The following is a 23,468-nucleotide window of genomic DNA, read 5'->3' on the forward strand; positions in this document are numbered from 1 at the left end:
GTTGTATGCATCGTTCAAATAAAGCAGCCATAAACGAGATCCCTACTGCCGTGGTGAATCTGTGTTGATATAAAACACGACAAACACCGCCACGACACTCCTGCAAGGCAGACAGCACACTTCCATGATGTGAAACAGCAGACCATCAGAGTCATTTTACCATTTGAGTTGCAGGAAAACACAAAGAAATAGATTCTGGTATCTGATAGCAGCCAAAAGGAATCTGCAGCAAATTGTTGTTTAAAACACACGTTTCAAATCCGGAGGACATTACATTTCTCAGAGTGCCACCGGGTTTGAAAAGTTGAAAAACAGCAGGTCATTTGGAAGTTTCACCAAACACAGACATGGTTAATCCGGCGAAATTGAAATCACCGGGTACGTCTGTGGGACACGAAAAAGGCTGACCTCCCCCGGAGAAACCAATCCGGGGAGGTCAGGTATCGCCTCCTTTCATATCCTATCACTCTTGATGAATTAGGTCAACACTCCGACCATGAGAAGCGTGATCGCTACAGGCATTGCTGGCGCACCCCCCATGCCACTTTAAAAAACATCTCTGCGCAGGTATCTTCTTCTGCTACCTGAGTCCCCAACGTCACAAAGTCTGGAGGCAATGGAGTATCCAGTGACGGGAGCAGGTCTGAATGAGCTGGGAGCTCTTAGTTGGAACTCTGCACACCAGCGGCACAGGGCAACAGTCGTTAGCAGCTGGGATTGGGTGGAAACTGTTTCCGGCAGACCCCTGTGCGTCTGAGCAGCCCTATTTAGGGATCACACTGCTCACTCCATTTGTGGAACGGCCTAGAAAAGGTGGCCCAAAAATTGCCCACTCAACACTGCCTCAGCAGGAAACCGCACCTCCCGGGCCATTCCACTACGTGGTCAAAAAACACATACTATACCACTAAGAATCACAGCATGGAACATAAGAACACTCCTGGACGTCAGCCATGGTACAAACAGAACTCAATGCAGAACAGCACTTACTGTCAGCGAGCTGAAGCGCTATTGTGTGGATGTGGCAGCACTCAGTGAGACCAGGCTCCTCACTCAAAGTAGCAGAAGGTTATACATTCTATTGGAAAGGATACCCCCTAGGAGGTCAACACATCCATGGAGTTGGTTTTGCAATCAATAACAGTCTCTTACCCAAACTCGAAGAAACACCAGTGGGCATTCGTGAATGGCTGATGACTCTCCGCATACCCCTCGCAAAATGCTGATACATCACCTTGATAAATTCCTACACTCCAACTTTACCATCCCATGATGAAGAGAAAGATCGCTTGTACCAGGCACTCGATGATATACTCATCAACATTCCAAGGAGTGACAAAGTAATTTTGCTTGGTGATTTTAATGCATGAGTTGGGAAGAACATGCAAAATTGGAATGGAGTGATTGGCGCCCATGGCATTGGAAAAGTCAACCCCAATGGCATACGACTTCTTAGTCTGTGCTCGGAACATGACCTCACCATCACAAAAACCATTTTCCGTCGTTCTCTAGCCAACAAGTTAGTTGACAATGAACAGCTGATCAACTCCGATTCTGGGATGGATGAGAAGTGGACCTCTCTGAGCACCACCCTCTTTGAAAATGCAGCCCAAGCCATTGACTTCAAAACCAAGAAACATCGGGACTGGTTTGATAACAATGCACACAGAGCCGCCCTCAGCAGCCCACTATCCCAACCTCTCAAGAAAAAATGGCAAGACCACCGCTCTGAAGCCCAAGCAACTCTGTGGAATCAGCAAAATGAGTGGTGGATTTTGAAAGCCGACAAAATCCAGGCTCATGCAGACAGGAATGACATGCATGGTTTCTATGACGCAGTTAAGACCATCTATGCCCCCAGAAACTGCTCCCTGACACCCGTTAGGTCTGCTGATGGAACAGCTCTCATCAAGGATCAGGCCCTGTTAGTGGAGCGGTGGGCCGAACATTTTAACACCCTGCTCAACCAGCCACCACAGTGGACTCAACTGTACTGGCAGAGCTCCCTGAACAGCCTACCTTGCAAGACCTAGACCTCCCACCATCTGTCAAAGAAATCCTACATGCAGTCAAGACCCTGAAAATCAACAAAACCCCTGGACCTGATAATATTCCAGCTGAAATCCTCAAGGAAGGGGGCTACCTCTATACAAGGACACTGTATCTCTACATCCTTGAGGTGTGGAGTTGCGAGTGTGTCCCCCAACAGTGGAAAGATGCCAACATTGTGACCATTTATAAAAACAAAGGAGACAAAACCTTTCCTCCAACAGTAGGGGCATTTCATGATTGGCCATTGCCAGAAAGGTCCTAGCCAAGATCATGCTCCGCAGATTAACACTCGCAATAGCAGAATGGATCATACCAGAGTCACAATGCGGCTTCCGAAATGATAGAGGGACCAATGACATGATCTTTGTCACACACCAGCTCCAGCAGAAATGCCAAGAACAGCACAAGGATTTATACATAGCATTCATAGACCTCTCAAAGGCATTTGATACAGTTAACCAGGCCCTACTGTGGCAAGTCCTGAAGAAATTTGAATGTCCACCTAAGTTTCTCACCATTCTTGGACAGTTTCACTCAGGAAGAGTGGTAGTGGGGAACCACAGTTCTGGGCCTTTGGTGTGCAGACTGGAGTCCGACAAGGCTGTGTGCTAGCCCCAGTCCTATTCAATATCTTCTTAGTCTCTGTTACAGCACTGTTACGAAGGAGAATGGAGAAGCAGGCTGGAGTCACCATTGACTTCAGGCTTGATGGTAACCTATTCAACATCAGGAGGTTTCAGGCAAACACCAAGTTGACCTCTGAGAACATCACTGAGCTACAGTATGCCGACGATTGTGCCCTGGTAGCTCACACACCAGAAGCCCTACAAAACACTCTGTCGGCAGTTGTAACTGCATATAGGAGAATGGGACTGATTATCAACACCCAAAAGACAGAGGTAATCTGTCAGATGACTGCCGGCCTCCCAAGCCACCCAACGACCTTCACAGCAGAAGGGCAACAACTGGCCACTGTTCCCGCCTTCAAGTATCTGGGAAGCATGCTATCTGACACCTGCACAATGGATCATGAGATTCATTACCGCCTCAAACAAGCCTCGATATCTTGTGGTCGTCTAAGGAGAAAGGTTTTCCAGAACAGCAACCTCAGTCTCCACACCGAAGTGCTTGTTTACAGAGCAGTGTGCATCTCCACACTACTCTATCGATGTGAGGCATGGACCATCTACAATCACCATCTCAGAAGCCTGGAGGCCTTCCATGTGAGATGTCTCCAGAGGATCCTCGGCCTTACTTGGGAGGACAGAGTGCCATACACAGGGGTGTTGGAGCGGGCAGGCAGTTGCAGTGTGACGTCTACCCTAAACCACCATCAACTCAGGTGGCTTGGGCATGTCAATTGCATGCCCAGCCAACGACTCCCACGTAAAGTCCTCTATGGCCAACTACACCTTGGTCAACGCACTGCTGGTGGGCAGAGGAAGCGGTTCAAAGACCGAATGAAGACCACACTGAAAAGATGCCAGATCAACCCCTCTTCTTTAGAGGAACTTGCCTCCTGCCGCACCATCTGGCGCTCTCACGTCTCAGGGGGACTAAGGTATATGGAAAACCAGCGCACACAACACCATGTAGCAAAGCGTGCGAAGAGGCATGCTCGCAAAGCTACCCCCCACCGCACCCCTTTTACATGCCTGGTTGGCAACCGCAACTGTGCATCCAGGATCGGCAGAGCCGGCCTTAAGTATAGGCAGTATAGGTGAATGCTAAGGGCGCCGTGACGCCGTCAATCCATAGGGACGCAGTGAGGGAAAGGCAATGTTTTTTTAACTAACAGCCTACCACTCATACTACTCATAATACTATGCTATTATTTCGAAATATTACAAAAACCCACATCAACTTAACTAAAGCATAGTCTAAAGTTACATTAATAGGGAGAGACTTTTTCTGGCTTGCAGGGGGCCTGATAGTGCAGCTTCACTCATTGAGCGCCCCCCCCCCCGCCCCCCACTCCACTCTCTGGCGCTCTACCTGACTGTGTGGGGGATGGGCGACTACAGCTCAACTATGACTGATAGTCAGCGTGGCTGTCCCAGACAGTCATGTCAAAATGGCCAAAGCGCTCTGGTGCCCAGGGAAGAAAAAGAAGAAAAGAAGAGGAGGAAAAATGGGAAAAAGACAGAGGTAATGATGTGTTGAAATTAGTTAACATTTAGTTAAAGTCGAAGCAGTTGCTAGCTTAATTGGAGCAGAGAGAGCGCTATCTTACATTACGTGCAGCAAGTGGGCTACTAGTAAACGCTAGCTTTGGACAATAACGTTCGCTAATTCAATAAATAATAGCCGCTAGAGTTAAGGTCAGTTACCCCCATGTTAGGGGAAGTTGGAAAGACTAAGTATTCAGGTGAAGAAATACCCTTTTTTTCCCCTTTTAAGTGTCCTGCACAAACCACCATCCACTGTCTGCCTAAGAAACCAGGCATAACGTTACATTTTTATGGACAAGTGTTAGACAGCCAACATTAGACCAGACCTGTAATTGAGGCTGGGTGATATGGTCCAAAAATCATATCTCACTTTAAGCTGAATGACATTAACGTTACACTGTATCTACACTGTATACATGTATTTTCTGTGATGTAGGCTAAATGTTCAATTGTAGGCTAAGTCATCATGTCACAAGCACTTTTATTGAAACAAGACCGTGATCACAATAAAATGCAAAGCCTGAGTTTCCTTCCCTGACAATTGGTGATTTCACAACATATTTACACAATGAGATTTTTGATAAATGAGATTTTTTTGATAAATAATAATCAGTAATGTGGATATAATAGTGGACAAAGACAAATAATAAAACTGCTAGACCAGTCTGGTAAATTCAGAAAATTACGCCATTTTACTGTAGTCTAATGTAGCCTTTAAAACCAGGAAAAGACAACACTTGTGCCATATCACAATATTATGGTATTCAACATCTAAGACTATATCTAGTCTCATATCACAATATCAATATAATATTGATATTGCCCAGCCCTACTTGTAATAGTCAGTTAAAATGCTTTTCCTTTTCCACCCCTTTTTTAATTAATAGTTGTAAACCTTTCATTTGCATTATTGATTAGTCATATCTACAGCAAACAGCATGAACGGCATGCATCATGTGAGAATGTGCTCATTGAATAGCCAATGTTTTTCAATTTTCAGATTGGTGCAGTTTGAGATGTTACAAGTTCCCTAGGCCTACTCTTGCTGTTTGTGTTTAGAATGCTATAGGGCAGGCTTAATGTGGCTTAGGTGCTATTATTGGCTGGGGTTCACCATCAACAGCTATTTAATTAACATAATGTAACACCCAATGGTTATATCTACTCATTTTTTCTTTTCAGATGCACTTTTGAAATATTTCAATCCTGGGCACCTGCAGACATGGAAGGAATTTGAGGTCCATCTTGCAAGAGATGACACTCACTGAGGCTGAGAGAAACAGGTGGCGTGAAGTTCTCACTAGATTGGTGGCAATAATTCAGTCCTTAGCTGAAGGAAACATGGCTTTAAGGGGGTCTACAGACACTTTAAACAAAACAAGACAATGACAATTTTCTCAAAGAGGTGGAGCTTATGGCCAAATTTGATCATGTAATGAAGCAGCATGTTCATAGGGTGGAAAGTGGAGCTGGCAGTCACACACATTACCTGGGCAAAAGAATCCAAAATGAACTGGTAGACACCATCAGCGCGAAAAAATGGTTGACGAGATCAAAACATCAAAGTATTTCTCTATTATTTTAGATTGCACCCCTGATCTGAGTCATAAGGAGCAGCTCTCTGTCATTGTCAGGATTGTGTCACAAGAAGACATGTCACAAATTAAAGAATATTTCATGGGTTTTCTTGTGGCACAGGAGTCAACAGGGGAAATTTTGTCATCTCTCATCCTCAAAAGGCTGGAGGAGCTTAACATCCCCTTTGACGACTGCAGAGGATAGTCTTATGACAACGGCGCCAACATAAAGGGAAAGAATAAAGGTGTTCAGGCTAGACTGCTTCAACAGAACTCAAGAGCCTTTTTTGCCCCATTTAGTGCCCTCACTTTAAATCTGGTGGTAGCTGATGCTGCTAAGAGCTCACCAGATGCCATTGGCTACTTTGGATATTTAACCAAATTATTCAAACTCTTCTCAGCTGCCACCCATAGATGTGATATCCTCCTGAAACATGCCAAAACCACCCTGAAATCATGGTCAGAGACCAGGTGGGAAAGCAGGATAAAAAGCATTGAGGCAGTGAGGTACCAAGCTGGGCAAGTCAGAGAGGCTCTTCTGGAAGTGAGGGAAACTACTGCAGACCCTGTGGTGAAAGTTGAAGCCCAGTCTTTGGCTGAGGAGGTTGGATCCTACCGGTTTTTTATTTGCACAGTCATATGGTATGACATCCTCAACAACATCCAGCATGTGAGTAAACTGATGCAGTCACCCTCCATGCAGCTAGATGTGGCTGTCAACTTGCTGAAGAAAACCAGAGATTCCCTCACCCACTACAGAAACACTGGATTTTCAGATGCACAGACAACTGCAAAGGAGATGTGTGAGGAGATGACTGTGGAGGCTGTTTTCAAACAAAAGTGATTGAGAACCACAAACAGCCACTTTGGTTATGAGTCTCCATATGAGCCTATTGATGATGCAATTCAAAGAATGGAAACCACATTTTTTAATGTGGTAGTGGATATAGCCCTCTCTTCACTCAACTTCACCAACATGCCAAAAGAAGAGCGGCTGGTGCACTGTCAACGCCTGAGCATTACTTTAACCCATGATGGACAGCCAGATATTGATGGCAGGGAACTTGCTCTGGAAATGCAAAATTTTCCACATTTGCCACCAAGAAACATGACAAACATGGAACTCTTGACCTTCTTGCATGAGAAGAAGCTGGCAGAAATTTACCCCATATGTGGGTTGCTCTGAGAATCTCTGCCACTCTACCTGTTACAGTGGCTGCTGCTGAAAGGAGCTTCTCAAAGCTCAAACTCGTTAAAACTTACCTGAGATCTACTGTGGTGCAAGAACGTCTCAGTGGACTTTCCATCATAAGTATAAATCATGTGGTCTGACAACAGCTGTCTTATCATGATGTCATAGATGACTTTGCTGCAAGAAAGGCAAGGCGACTAAGGCTGTAGAATTGGGGTAGCAAGAGTCAGCCTGAGGCCTTAAGACCACTCGGAATGTAGACAGCGCCCTCTGATGGAATGGACTGTACAGACTCAGTCATTTGCCTCAACTGACATTCATTAACGTAACACTGCCTCCAGTGTATTTTGTATATATGGCCCCATGTTTATTGTAGAACAATGCTACATTATGCGTATTGTACACAGTTTTTTGTGCAATACTCTTTATATTTATAATTTGTTATGTCTGAACTGGGTTCTGTTATATCGTATTTTGAGCAATCCCTTATTTATATTGTGATTCATTTTGTGTCACTTGTTTTTGAATACCGTTTTTATTTTTTACTGTTTTGTTGCATGTAAAATGGAGCTGTATTTACCCATGTGTGCTGTAGAATAATGCTACATTATGTATATTGTACTAAAGTTTCTGTAATATAGTTAGTTTTTTGTGCAATACTCTTTATTTTTTATTCTATTATGTCTGCATTGGTTTCTTTAATATATTTTGTGCAGTAACTCATTGTTCGTTTTATGTCACTTCTTTCTTTAGTAAAGACAATCTCAAAGGCATGAAGCTATGCAGTTTCTGTGTGAGTGTATGAACATTGGTGGCGTTAAATGACGTTAAAATGCAGTTTTTTGTAAAATAACATGAAAATTTTTCGCCAACCGGTCAGTAGAGGGGGCGGGGGGCACCACACCCTAATCTCGCCTAGGGCACCAAAATGGCTAGGGCCGGCACTGAGGATCGGACTATTCAGCCACCAAAGGACCCACAAATAGGAGAAGATGGTCATAATCGGATACGATGGACAACCAGCAAGTGTGTGTGAGCGTGTGTGTGTGTGATCCTGTACTGAGTGATCGATCATGTCAGCAGGTGTCTTTGGGCAGGAGTGTGAGTGTTCCTCCAGGACACAGGCGGCATCGCTACCTCCTCTATCTAACACACACACACACACACACACACACACACACACACACACACACACACACACACACACACACACACACACACACACACACACACACACACACACACACACACACACACACACACACACACACTGAGGAGCCACGTGACCCAAACCCAACATGGAGAGGTTCCGTGAATGTGGAGGTGAAGGTGTGGATGTGTGTCAGTGTGTCAGAGGAGACTCTGTAGAAGGACAGAGTTCCAGCAGACCAGTCCAGATACACTCCTACTCTGTCAGAGGAGGAGGGGGAGATACATATCTCTGTTACTCTATTATTATAACAGACAGTGTATTCATCACTACAGCAGAAGAGACTCCAGGACTTTTCATTCCATCCAAGCAGACAGTCATCACCTCCTCCTCTCCTTCTGATTCCTCTGTAAGTCACTCCTATATAAACCACTCCTTCCCACTTTACTTCCATGTAACAGCGGCCAGTCAGACTCTCTCTACATAGAACCTGTCTCCAGGAGTAAAACCTGTCTGGATGATCAGGATACAACTGCTCCTCTCTCCCCCATGACACCTTTCTGTTGTCCTCAGACAGAAGGAGGTCTCTATGTGCTGTGTTTGGGTCCAGTGTGAGTTCACAGGCATCTGATGGAGACAACAAGACACAATACAGCAGCGGTTGTTGATCTAATGTTCCTCTTCTGTTTGGTTTGTATTGATTTAGTCACAGGTTGGACCTCATCTATCAACATGTTCATAAATGTGTAAGTTCCCTCGTATCATGTTATGAATTATACTGCCGCTGTATTTATCACATGTTCTGAGGTATGAAGTTTCCATCGTACTCTTGTGTGTATTATGATGAATACCAATCATTCATAAACTGGAAGCATGTCACATGACCTTATTTACCATGAATTAAAATAACTGCTCCTTGTTCAGTCCACCTCTGAGATAATGGGCTGTATTAATATAGTCTTAATATTAGTCTTAATAGTGGTCTTAATATTAGTCTTAATAGTGGTCTTAACAGTGGTCTTAATAGTGTTCTTAACAGTGGTCTTAATATTAGCTTTAATAGCGGTCTTCATATTAGTTTTAATAATGGTCTTAATATTAGTCTTAACAGTGGTCTTAATAATGGTCTTAATATTACTCTTAATATTACTCTTAATAGTGGTCTTAATATTAGTCTTAATGGTCTTAATAGACATTAACAGCAGGGCTCTGGTGAATCAGAATCAACTCAAAAGTCACTCGTCATTCTCAGGGGAAAAAAAAATCATTAATCCGTCCTGTCCCTGAAAATACGCTCTTGTCAAATCCTCTATAACACAAGGTGGGCCCATTTAACATGTGGACTTTACAGTGTTGTGTCCCTTTAAATCTTCTTCTTCAATAATTAAATGAATATTACACAGGGGAACAATCACAGGAAGTCTTTCCAGTAGTCTATTAATCATTCTAAACATTTTATCTCACTTCAATATTGTTTGCAAACATGTTTTTCTCAAGTCTTTTGTTCATCTTTCTTCATATTTCCATATTAGAGGACAAACTCTGTTCAAATAAGACTATTTAATGAATAAAAGTGAAAGTTTCTGCATAAAAGTAGAACTGTGGAGTGGACACACATCTTACGTGTGGTCTCAGGTTTTCATACACTTCTGTCAGATGTGTGAAAAAGTTGATAAATCCACTTTTCATGTAGAAACCTCAGTATGAAGGAACCACACACACATTAGTGTTGAAGTTCCTTGATAAATGAGACCTAATGACTGTTAATTTCTCAGCAGTGTGATGAAGACCCATCATGTCCATCATCCTCTTCATCCCAGCAGGATGTGAATGAATGGATGTCACACACTGCTGTGTGGACGCACTTTCCATCTAAACAGCTGAATATGATCTGCTTTGTTCTCATGAAGAAACTAAACACACACTTACACTTCCTCACACCTGGTGTCAACCTGCACACTCCAGCATGGTCCAGCCTGGGGGTGGAGGAGAGACACAGTCACACCAGCACATCCTCCATCTAATAAACCTCCATCCAGTATCAGTCCTGCCCACTGTTACAGAGGAATCAGTCTGATCCAGCATCAGAGTAGGAGGAGAAAATCCTTGTAGAAGACATGATGAGTGAGTGTCATCCAGCCTGTCCATACCTGAGAGTGTCCAGTCTCCAGTGTGGATCCTCCAGTCCAGCAGAGAGCAGCTTCCCTCCTGAGTCTCCAGGCTGGTTGTAGCTCAGGTCCAGCTCTCTCAGATGGGAGGGGTTGGAGCTCAGAGCTGAGAGCAGAGAAGAAACACCTTCCTCTGTGACCAGACAGCCCGACAGCCTGAACACACACACACACACACACACACACACACACACACACACACACACACACACACACACACACACAGATTACTTTCTTTCAGCTGTTGATGTGTAAGAGTGTCTCATGAAACATGTTCAACATAATCAGGTTCCTGAATAAGTTTCAGCTTCACTAAACCAAACAATAATAATGGATTATATTTTTAGGGTTTTATCTGGACACCCAAAGCACTTCACAGAGAAGGGGGGAAACTCACCTCAACCACCACCAATGTGTAGCACCACCTGGATGATGCACGGCAGCCATTTTGCATCAGAACGCTCACCACACATCAGCTTGAGGTGGAGAGGGAGGAACCATTGAGCCAATCATACTGGGGGATGATTAGGTGGCCAGATGGAGAGAGCCAGGCTGGGGAATTTGCCAGAACACCGGGGGACCCCCTACTCTTTGCTGTAAGTGCCATGGGATCTTTAATGACCACAGTGAGTCAGGACCTCGGTTTTAATGTCTCATCAGAAGGACAGCATCTCCTACACCACTGTGTCCCCATCACTACACTAGGGGATTGGCTTTTTTTTAGGCCCAGAGGGAAGACTGCCCCCTACTGGCCCAGCAACACCAAATCCAGCAGCAACTCAGTTTTCCCGGGCAGTCTTCGAGCCAAGTCCACACCTGCTTAGCTTGTGTCATTGGGCAGAGCCAGGGTACATGTTGGTATGGCTCCCAGCAAACCAGCCGAACCTGAGTTAACTGGTACCACGACGGTGGTCAACTACTTCCTCTGTCAACTCAGGTCACATGATCAGACTAGGGCCCAGTTGGTATGCACACTTTTCTTTGTTATTCTTTACAGTAGCTGCAACCCTCGTGGTATAAAGAGGTCTTGGATACAAATCAAGACTAAATAAAAAACATGATCCAAAGTGGTCAGTATTCCCTGTCCTTATTCTTTCAGTGGTGTGAATGTGTGCTACTGTACAACACATTAACACTTTATATGATTTGCACCAAACTGAATAAAAATAAAAAAGTGAACTAAAAAGGACAGGAGGGCATCCATCTCTGCCAGAAGATCCTCCAGTAAAGAAGTTGTCCATCTCTAAAATGGTGGGGGTCCAGAAAGGTGTGTGTTGTGGCCCTGCTGCTGGCAGCTCCAAGCAGACCTCTCTGACAGCAGATAGTCTATGTAAATGAGAGTTTATGCTTTACAGCTGTGATGTGAGCACATGTGGCTGAGTGTACTGACCATCTGCACTTTTGAGGGAAATGCTGATATTAATGAGCCAACACACACAGTCATGAAGCCCCACAGAGAGGTATCAAACCCAGCAGTGAACAAGGACCACATAGCTTTATAGATCATGTGATGAGTACACATCATATAGATGATGTCATTAACACACTGTCATGTTTTGTTCTTAGGAGGGTACAGTGATGAGGACACATTGTGCGCTCAGAGAGCTGCAGAGGTCAATGCATCCTTTTGTGTTGTCATAGTAGAGATGTGAGTGTGAACACACTGCCAGAGGAAGTGATGCCTCCTTCACTCCTACAGTGTGTCTGTAATAGGTAGATGAAGTCGCTCTTCACCCCAGAACCTGTGGCCTGTACCTCCACATTTAAAAGACAGACAAAACCACTAAAACATGAACCTCTACACAGGGTTACCACCTCACATTCATGTGTTCATACAAGCACATGTGTATTTAAGTTGTGTTTGATACACTACAATATAATCTTAACCAGTGCAGTATTTTTCAGGTGAAAACAGAGTTACACTGCAAACTGAAACAAAAAATATGAATTATAAATATGTAGTTGGAATATGGTCAGAAGGAAGGCCTTGCTATGCCTGTTAGACTATTTCACATTTTTCTCTGAAAACCAAACTGTATTGATTTGTAATGTGTAGACATGACCTCTTTGCTGGTGTATGTGCTCATGGAAAGCAGTTGACAGGAAGTAGAAAGTAGAACCAGAGCTTGTTACTACAACTGGTCTGTAATTCCTCCAGTCAGAGAAAAGACCACCCAGGTTAGGATGTACTGACTGCCATTAAAGTGGATGTAAATGAGGACTGAAGAGGTCCTGTGTTGTAGAGGTTTAGGAATACTGACCTGAGAGTTTCCAGTCTACATTGTGGACTCCCCAGTCCAGCAGGGAGCAGCTTCACTCCTGAATCCTGCAGATCATTGTTACTCAGGTCCAGCTCTCTCACACTAGAGGAGTTGGAACTGAGAACTGAGGACACAACTTCACAGCTTCTGTCTGACAGATTACAGAAACTCAACCTGAATGGACACACACACACACACACACACACACACACACACACACACACACACACACACACACACACACACACACACACATTACTTTCTTTCAGCTGTTGATGTGTAAGAGTGTCTCATGAAACATGTTCAACATAATCAGGTTCCTGAATAAGTTTCAGCTTCACTAAACCAAACAATAATAATGGATTATATTTTTAGGGTTTTATCTGGACACCCAAAGCACTTCACAAAGAAGGGGGGAGACTCACCTCAACCACCACCAATGCGTAGCACCACCTGGGTGATGCACGGCAGCCATTTTACACCAGAACGCTCACCACACATCAGTTTGAGGTGGAGAGGGAGGAACCATTGAGCTAATCATACTGGGGGATGATTAGGTGGCCAGATGGAGAGAGCCAGACTGGGGAATTTGCCAGAACACCGGGGGACCCCCTACTCTTTGCTGTAAGTGCCATGGGGTCTTTAATGACCACAGTGAGTCAGGACCTCAGTTTTAACGTCCCATCAGAAGGACGCCATCTCCTACACCACTGTGTCCCCATCACTGCACTGGGGCACTGGCTCCTTTTTTTTAAGACCAGAGGGAAGACTGCCCCCTACTGGCCCACTAACACCAAATCCAGCAGCAACTCAGATTTCTCGGGAGGTCTGCAATCCAAGTACTAGCCAAGCCCACACCTGCTTACCTTGTGTCATTGGGCAGAGCCAGGGTACATGTTGGTATGGCTGCCAGCAAACCAACCCAACCTGAGTTAACTGGTACGGGGCTCCAGAGTGCCACCATTTAGTCACATTTTGCACCTAGTTTTGGCATCGGTGCGAGTACATTTTAAACCTAGGTGCAATTGTGCCACTTGCAATGTTACCATGTTTTTGAAATCATGTGAAAACCAGTAAGAGGAGAACTTGTGTGTGAATGAGTGGGCTTGGCCTGTGTGTGTGTGTGTGTGTGTGTGTGTGTGTGTGTGTGCTCACGTGTATGAGAAAGAGGAGTTACCACGAGGCTCTCGTGACGTGACCAAAACAAAGACAAAACAGCCTTGTGGGGGGGGGGGAATAGCACACGGGACCCCCCCACCCCCACAATGCTGCCCCACAACAACAGGCTGAAGCACACACTGTGCATGGCTGGAAGTTCAGCGTCTCTGCAAATGGTTCTGCAGAAGAGGCGGAAATGAAAATAAAACTCAGTACAGCGTACTACACCGCCAGAGAAGAGCTGCCACTCACCAAATACAAGGGTCACATGGACTTATTAAAAAAGAACGGAGCTGAAGTTAACCCCACGTACAGCAATGGCACGACACGTGCCCAGTTTATTGGTGTGACAGCTGACACGCTTAAAAAGAAGACCGGCAAAAAACCAGTGGACTCCATGTAGCTCTCATTCATGACTGATGGCCACACGGATGTGTCAGCCAAGGAATGGAGATTGTGTATGCACGGATCCTGCAGCAGAGGAGGCCGGTGAATGTTTTGATGGGCCACGTGGAAGTCCAGCACCCAAATGCTCAAGGTATGTAAGGACTCTGACTCCGGTCTGGCTCGTTGTACTCGCACACAGAACACACAACCTCCAGAAATACACACTAGGAATGACTATATACAGGGGAAACCGTTTCTGTGACATGTAAACAGGATAGAGTGCAAAGAATGAAGGAGTGATGGTAAATACTGTAACAAGCGTTACTGTACATTCAGTAGGGGGGTATGTACAGTATAATACAGCTTGTTCACACATGAGAGGCACATATTTATTGCACTCTATTACTAAAATATTTATTTGTAGGTACAGTGAGTATTTTACTGCTCCAGGGTTATTGCAGTGCCGTAGTGAGTTTGATGCGAAGGAGGCTGTACAGACGTGGTTCAGTCAGGGTAAAAGAGCTAGAAGGCCCAATTATCAGGGTTGGGTAGAGCCTCCTAGTGGTCCTCAGGGGGATGTGCTCTAAACTACAGGGAAGGCGAGGGGAGGCATACTGCATGAGTTCAGTGTTGACTTGTGTTGTTGTGGTTCTGGTGCTGTAATGACAGTAATATTACTGACCACATACCTTATGTTTAAATTTATAAATGTTATATTTGGGGCCTATGTTTACAAAAAGCACTTTGGAGTTTACATTTTATCTAACTTATTGTTTTTATGCTTTTAAGCACTACCTCCCTTGGTGACATTTAAAATAAAATAGCATATTGTTATTTCTGTAAGTGGTCTATTTATTACCAAAGCATTTATCAGTAATACAGCTAAGATGAAAAAATATCCATGTGTAGCGTTGTGTGTCGATTTAAGTGGTGCTCCTAAAATTGTCAGTAAGGAGCAGCAGTGCTCCTAGTGGAAAAAGTTATTCTGGAGCCCTGTGGTATCACGACGGTGGTCAACTACTTCTTCTGTCAACTCAGGTCACATGATCAGACTAGGGCCCAGTTGGTATGCACACTTTTCTTTGTTATTCTTTACAGTAGCTGCAACCCTAGTGGTATGAAGAGGTCTTGGATACAAATCAAGACTAAATAAAAAACATGATCCAAAGTGGTCAGTATTCCCTGTCCTTATTCTTTCAGTGGTGTGAATGTGTGCTACTGTACAACACATTAACACTTTATATGATTTGCACCAAACTGAATAAAAATAAAAAAGTGAACTAAAAAGGACAGGAGGGCATCCATCTCTGCCAGAAGATCCTCCAGTAAAGAAGTTGTCCATCTCTAATAATGAGGGGTGGTCTAACATGGTGGGGATCCAGAAAGGTGTGTGTTGGGGCCCTGCTGCTGGCAGCTCCAAGCAGACCTCTCTGACAGCAGATAGTCTATGGAAATGAGAGTTTATGCTTTACAGCTGTGATGTGAGCACATGTGGCTGAGTGTACTGACCATCTGCACTTTTGAGGGAAATGCTGATATTAATGAGCCAACACACACAGTCATGAAGCCCCACAGAGAGGTATCAAACCCAGCAGTGAACAAGGACCACATAGCTTTATAGATCATGTGATGAGTACACATCATATAGATGATGTCATTAACACACTGTTATGTTTTGTTCTTAGGAGGGTACAGTGATGAGGACACATTGTGTGCTCAGAGAGCTGCAGAGGTCAATGCATCCTTTTGTGTTGTCATAGTAGAGATGTGAGTGTGAACACACTGCCAGAGGAAGTGATGCCTCCTTCACTCCTACAGTGTGTCTGTAATAGGTAGATGAAGTCGCTCTTCACCCCAGAACCTGTGGCCTGTACCTCCACATTTAAAAGACAGACAAAACCACTAAAACATGAACCTCTACACAGGGTTACCACCTCACATTCATGTGTTCATACAAGCACATGTGTATTTAAGTTGTGTTTGATACACTACAATATAAGCTTAACCAGTGCAGTATTTTTCAGGTGAAAACAGAGTTACACTGCAAACTGAAACAAGAAATAGGAATTATAAATATGTAGTTGGAATATGGGCAGAAGGAAGGCCTTGCTATGCCTGTTAGACTATTTCACATTTTTCTCTGAAAACCAAACTATATTGATTTGTAATGTGTAGACATGAACTCTTTGCTGGTGTATGTGCTCATGGAAAGCAGTTGACAGGAAGTAGAAAGTAGAACCAGAGCTTGTTACTACAACTGGTCTGTAATTCCTCCAGTCAGAGAAAAGACCACCCAGGTTAGGATGTACTGACTGCCATTAAAGTGGATGTAATGAGGACTGAAGTGGTCCTGTGTTGTAGAGGTTTAGGAACACTGACCTGAGAGTTTCCAGTCTACATTGTGGACTCCCCAGTCCAGCAGAGAGCAGCTTCACTCCTGAATCCTGCAGATCATTGTTACTCAGGTCCAGCTCTTTCACACTAGAGGAGTTGGAGCTGAGAACTGAGGACACAACTTCACAGCTTCTGTCTGACAGATTACAGAAACTCAACCTGAATGGACACACACACGCACAAACACACTGTAATGGCGTTAATACTTTTGATTTTACTACCTGTTTCATCATTACAACAGTTTGGATAATAGTACTTTATTGTAGTACTCATCTAAACATGGAAATAACAAAATATTACTACTACAAGAGTACCACTACTGCTGTTATTTTTACTACTAGTCCTACTATAACTGCGACGGCTACTTGTTATAATACAATTTGTACTACTACTGCAACTACTGTGACTACTAATACCATTGTTACTACTAGACTAGTACTACTGCTACTACTACTACTATTACTGCTTTTACTACTGCTGCTAATTCCACTACTACCTGCTTCTTTTATGATTACTGCTACTTACAACTATTACAACTACTGTTTTACTAGTTGTAATTATTCTATAATTTTAATGTCTTTAATACTTTTGATTTTAGAACCTGTAACCCCAATAACAGTTTCAATAATCAGTGTAATAAAACAATATTTTATCACCAATGAAAAATAATAACACGTAATATATTTAATACTTTAAAAGGCCTAATCCATATACTTACAGAGCTGTATTGAAGGCTTTGACCACTGGCAGCAGCCTCAGAAGACCCTCCTCTGAGGCAGAGTATTTCTTCAGGTCAAACACGTCCAGCTCCTTTCCTGAAGACAGTAAGATGAAGACCAGAGCTGACCACTGAGCAGGAGAGAGCTGGTCTGTGGAGAGTCTTCCTGATGTCAGGTACTGTTGGATCTCCTCCACTAGAGAATGCTCATTCAGTTCATTCAGACAGTGGAACAGATTGATGCTTCTCTCTGGAGAGAGATCCTCCCTGATCTTCTTCTGGATGTACAGGACTGTTTGCTGATTGGTCTGTGACTTACTTCCTGTCTTGCCCAGCAGGCCTCGTAGGAGATTCTGATTGGGTTCCAGTGAGAGGCCCAGGAGGAAGCGCAGGAACAAGTCCAGATGTCCGTTTGGACTCTCTAAGGGCTTGTCCACTGCTGTCAGGTAGAGGTCTGGTTTTTCACATTTGTCTCCAAGTGGTTTAGACCTGCAGGAGGTTGACTGCGTTGCTGACAGCAGATTGACTCAATCATTGATGAATGAGAGAAAGACATAAAGAGCAGCCAGAAACTCTTGAATGCTCAGATGGACAAAGCAGAAGACCTTGTCCTGGTACAGCCCACACTCCTCTTTAAAGATCTGTGTGAACACTCCTGAATATACTGATGCTGCTCTGATATCAATGCCACACTCTGTCAGGTCTGCTTCATAGAAGATCAGGTTGCCTTTCTCCAGCTGTTCAAAGGCCAGTTTTCCCAGAGACTCAATCATCTTCCGGCTGTCTGTATTCCAGTGTGGCTCTGTTTCAGATCTCCCATGATACTTCACAGTCCCCTGGATAGACTGAACCACCAGGAAGTGGATGTACATCTCAGTCAGGGTCTTGGGCATCTCTCCTCTCACATCTGTTCTCAACACATGATCCAGAACTGTAGCAGTGATCCAACAGAAGACTGGGATGTGACACATGATGTGGAGGCTCCGTGATGTCTTGACGTGTGAGATGATTCTTCTGGTCTGCTCCTCATCTCTGAATCTCTTCCTGAAGTACTCCTCCTTCTGTGGATCAGTGAACCCTCTCACCTCCGTTACCATGTCAACCCACTCAGGAGGGATCTGGTTGGCTGCTGCAGGTCGTGTGGTTATCCAGAGGCGAGCAGAGGGAAGCAGTTTCCCCTTGATGAGGTTTGTCAGCAGCACATCCACTGAGGTGGACTTTGTGACATCAGTCCAGATCTCATTGCTCTGGAAGTCCAGAGGAAGTCGACACTCATCCAGACCATCAAAGATGAACACAACTTGGACTCGTCAAAGCTGCAGACTCTTGCTTCTTTGGTTTCAATAAAGAAGTGATGAAGAAGTCCCACCAAGCTCAACTTTTTATCTTTCAGCACATTCAGCTCTCTGAACGTGAATGGAAATGTGAAGTGTATATTGTGGTTGGTTTTGTCTTCAGCCCAGTCCAGAGTGAACTTCTGTGTTAAGACTGTTTTCCCGATGCCAGCCACTCCCCTTGTCATCAATGTTCTGATTGGTTTATCTTGTCCAGGTAAGGGTTTAAAGATGTCTTCACATTTGATCGGTGTTTCTGGTCTCGCTGGTTTCCTGGATGCTGTTTCAATCTGTCTGACCTCATGTTCATTATTGACCTCTCCACTCCCTCCCTCTGTGATGTAGAGCTCTGTGTAGATCTGATTCAGAAGTGTTGACTCTCCTGGTTTAGCAACACCCTCAAACAAACACTGAAACTTCTCCTTCAGAGCTGCTTTGAGGTTACTCCGGCACAAGGGAACAGGGGTTTCTGAATAAACAAACCAGGGAATCAGTGAGTGGATGTTACTGTAAATGTGAGAAACAGAAACTTTACCAAACTCCATAGTATTAATTCAGCTCATCACTGGTGGATGGACATGCAGGTTTTAATTAAAACAAACAATGAAGACATGTATATAATTTATATAAAGGGTAGATTTATCCAAATACATTTCCACAAAAACATGTTCATTAATAATAATTCCTTTCTACTGTAATAATATTTTGATGGCTATTATCACATCTCTTGTAGTAACCATGTATTAGATAGGAGATCTTTACTGGGATTATGGTGACAGTGATGATGTCTTAAAGAGGTTCTCTCTGGTATTATTGTTCTGATGTGAACCAATGTCATCAGCATTTTACACCCTCATTAACCAATCAATAGTTTAACCAGATTATCCATTAGATTTCTTTTCATTTACCATCCAAATGGAAACTGTCTGAACCTCCTGTGATAAATCTACATTTTCAGCAGGGTTTGAAAACAATTCCACCTCCCACTTTGCCTCTATTGACCCTTTACATGGTGTTGAGGCCTTTGAATAAAGAGTCTCTTACTGCTCTCCAGAGAGTCAGCCAGCTCCTCCTGCTTCATACTCCTCAGGAAGTGCAGTGTGATCTTCAGAAGTGCCTCTCTGGGACTCCTCCTCTGCTCCTCCTCCTCCTCCCTCTGTCTCTCTAAGCACTCTGGGTAATCTGGACTCAGATCCTTCTGGAACCTCTTCAGCTCCTTCTTCACAAAAGTGACAATGTTCTCCTCAAGCAGCTGGAAATGAATCAGTATATGAATTAAACTTGCATGTTAAACTCATGGAACAAAACATCAAGCCCATCTGTCACTGATTAAAACCCACTGATGTAAACAGTGGAGCATGAAGACCATTATGACCAGAATGGTTGTTTTTCATTTCATTTGTAGGTGAAGTAAAAGGTGTTGATGTACATTTACACACCATAAATATGGAGTCCAGGTCTGTTTAATGCTCCTGGACAGACTGACGACTGAGAACCTCTGACCTCTCCTGGTGGTCTCTGTGGAGAACACATGACATGTTAGGTCTCTAGATATCAACACACACGCACACACACACACACACACACACACACACACACACACACACACACACACACACACACACACACACACACACACACACACACACACACACACATGACCGCAGCGTTGGCAGATTGGGCTACTTTTTATTTGATTGAGTGGGTAAAAATGGCTCTGATAAACATAATTATTATTACATACACACACCGGACGGACAGAGAAACTTTCTACTAAACAGTAAAAAAAAGGGCTATTTTTGGGTGGGTTCAGGGCTCTGATTGGGCTATTCAAATCTGGCAACACACACACACACACACACACACACACACACACACACACACACACACACACACACACACACACACACACACACACACACACACACACACACACACACACACACACACACACACACACACACACACACACAGGAGGTTGAGGTGTTGTGTCCTGATGGATGCAGGTAGAAACACAAGGTGAACACCACTGTAAATACTGATGTGATTATTAGATGAGATGTTTTGAGAGAAGAAACTAAACCAACAGAAGGTTCAGACCAATTCTATGTGTCATGACTTGTTACCTCTGTCTGTTCAGTAGAGTCTGATAACAACCAAACCATCTGTTCATATCAGCTGTTTAATTCTGACCTCTGCTCAGTAGAGTGCTGTCCATCTTTGAATCTTAGAGGTATTTCTATAGACTGGTCACTCTTGAATAACACCTTTCATACAGGTTAGTGACGTTCAAAGTGCCTCACAGATGACTGACAAGCCGATAAGAGATCCATTTGAGACAATTTGAGATTAATGACAATAAAATAGATTTGAATAAAACTAGACAAATAAAGTAGATAAAATAGTTTAAACAAACAAGACAAAAAAAAACAAAAAAAGCAACAAAAAAAACAAAGACAAAATCGATAAGATGGATAAAAATATATTGTAATATTAATAATAAAATAACAGAACATAAATACAATCAAGTAAGTGAATAAGATAGAGTAAATAAGTAGCTTGTTTATTGTTTTTATTACGATGTTCCTGATGGATCTGACTAGTTTTTCTTAATCTCTTGAAATAATTAAATATACCATCCAGATATATGTAGATTAGTCCTACGTCAGTTTGGCAAATCACTATTTTGAGAGGGAATCGCTGGTCGTTAGTAAGCGACGTGTTACTTGTAGTGACACATTATGGTCCAAATTAAATTATGGTGCAAATAAAACAGATTAAAGATATAACAATTTGTACACATGCATCTCTTTATTGTGAACGTGTGTAGGCTTAAATAACAATCATAGGTCTTCACTGAAGCAAGTGGGTCCAGGAAAAGTAGAGCCTAATTAATAGGGCTTCCTTGAGACCAACTAGTCGACTAGTGTGTATTTATCCATGAGGACGTTTCGCCTCTCATCCAAGAGGCTTCCTCAGTTCGTGCCTTTCTGACTAGACCAAGCTGGTCTGACTGGCTGTTGATGAGACTCAGAATCTATCCTCTAGGAGTCGTTGTCAGAGCTATAGATGTCCATGACTCTTTGCGTCCCGATGTTTACCAACGCCCATCGCTAACAGAGCCATAGATATGAGTGGCTCTTTTGTGTACCGATGTTTTGCCACGCGAAACGTCTTCACGGATATATACCAAGTCCAGTTGCACTTGATTCATCTCCTTTGGATAACCATGACCTGGATGAATGAGAACATTCACAGACATCAATATTCTCAGTTACCCAGAGCTGAAGCCCATTCAGCCCATCAACGCCCATCCATCCAACTGTATCTGCATCAAGTTCGATCCCACTGGCTCTTACTTCACTACAGGAAGTGCCTACGCCCTGGTCAGCCTCTGGAACACAGAGGAGCTAGTGTGTGTCTGCTGTTTCTCCAGGTTTGACTGGCCTGTGAGGACACCGAGTTTCAGCCATGATGGCAAGATGTTGGCCTCAGCTTCAGAGGATCACTTCATAGACATCGCTGAAGTTGAAACAGGGGAGAAGTTGTGGGAGGTGCAATGTGATTCTCCAACCTTCACCGTGGCCTGGCACCCCAACAGGCCCCTGCTGGCGTACGCCTGCGATGACAAGGAGGGCAAATATGACAACACCCGAGGGGCGGGAGCTGCCAAGCTCTTAGGAATCCCAAATGATTCCTGAGCTTTAGTGTCATGGCAAACATGGCCATGTCGTCTCCATAAATCCCATACCCCACAGTGTCATTCACTACCATCAAGCAAAAGCGAGGAAGTTTGACAAAGGAAGATAAAAAAAGCGCATTTGTACATTAGAACGTCATCACTTTCACTTTGAGCTGAATCTCAAATAAAACACCTGAGTTGTTTTAAAGGATATAATTTTTTTTGTTCAGTTGGAAAGTGAGACAAGGCCTTGTTAATGTTTGTTTTTAGGGAGTTGTTCCTCATCTGAGGCGAGGGTCTAGTGACAGGATGCTGTGTTGCTGTGAAGCCCCCAGAGGTAATTCTGTAATTTGTGATATTGGGCTATACAGATAAAATTGACTTGACTTGAGCAATGCAGATGTGCCCATAATGAGAATGACCTTGTTTCAGGACCTGGTTTGTAGTTCAGGAAGACCTGATTTGCAGTTTTCGACCACCAGATGGCAGTGTGTCCCAATTCACTTTTCTTGCTGTCCTCTGGGGTTGGCTGTTTTTATAGTTAAAATTAAAACGCTTTTTGTAATATATTGTTGTGTAAAATAGGTGTTTTGATATTAAAAGTCATCTCTTGATAAAAAACAAACTAACAAACAGGGAGGCTGGAGCGCTGAGAGGCCTCCTGCCCGCCCGGGCCCCGCCCGCCCTGCGGCGCTCCGCCTGCTTTGGCACCAGTTGTGGCCTCCTCGCTGCTGAACTGGGAGTCGGGTAAAAGCTGGTTGGCTCGTTGTGGTGGAGCTGCTCGCGCCGTTATCAAAGATATTCTTATCTTTCCAAAAGCAGGAAACACCCCCCCCCCGATCCTGTTCACCGAGGGGGGTCCCGTGTGTGTGTGTGTGTGTGTGTGTGTGTGTGTGTGTGTGTGTGTGTGTGTGTGTGTGTGTTTGTGTGTGTGTGAAACGGAGAGAGAGAGAGAGAGAGAGAGAGAGAGAGAGAGAGAGAGAGAGAGAGAGAGAGAGAGAGAGAGAGAGCTGGCTCCGCCCCTCGGAGAGGTCTCGCTTCTGCATTGGAAATAACCAAAATGCGTCACAGACAGAAGTCTTACTCTTACTGCAAATTAGAAACAGAGTTGTGAGATAAAAGGTGCAAGATAACGTTAATTAGCCTAAATAAACTGGAATTAATGTGTCCCCGGTGCCGTTTAATAGCGGGTTTCGGTACCCATCCTGTAATGAATGAAAGGTC

General features: G+C 43.9%; 1 protein-coding gene across 1 annotated transcript in view; it reads right to left on the bottom strand.

The window, feature by feature from the left end:
* Nucleotides 1-351: 351 nt before the first annotated feature.
* Nucleotides 352-23,468, bottom strand: part of LOC130110628 (NACHT, LRR and PYD domains-containing protein 12-like) — a 571,318-nt gene continuing 548,201 nt past the window's right edge. Inside the window, 6 exon segments of the mRNA XM_056277791.1 lie at nucleotides 352-408; nucleotides 8,264-8,769; nucleotides 10,072-10,118; nucleotides 10,293-10,466; nucleotides 12,572-12,745; nucleotides 16,496-16,669. Of these exon segments, the coding sequence (XP_056133766.1) occupies nucleotides 352-408; nucleotides 8,264-8,769; nucleotides 10,072-10,118; nucleotides 10,293-10,466; nucleotides 12,572-12,745; nucleotides 16,496-16,669 (1,132 nt within the window).

This window comes from Lampris incognitus, chromosome 1, assembly GCF_029633865.1.
Source record: "Lampris incognitus isolate fLamInc1 chromosome 1, fLamInc1.hap2, whole genome shotgun sequence".
Classification (NCBI taxonomy): Eukaryota; Metazoa; Chordata; class Actinopteri; order Lampriformes; family Lampridae; genus Lampris; species Lampris incognitus.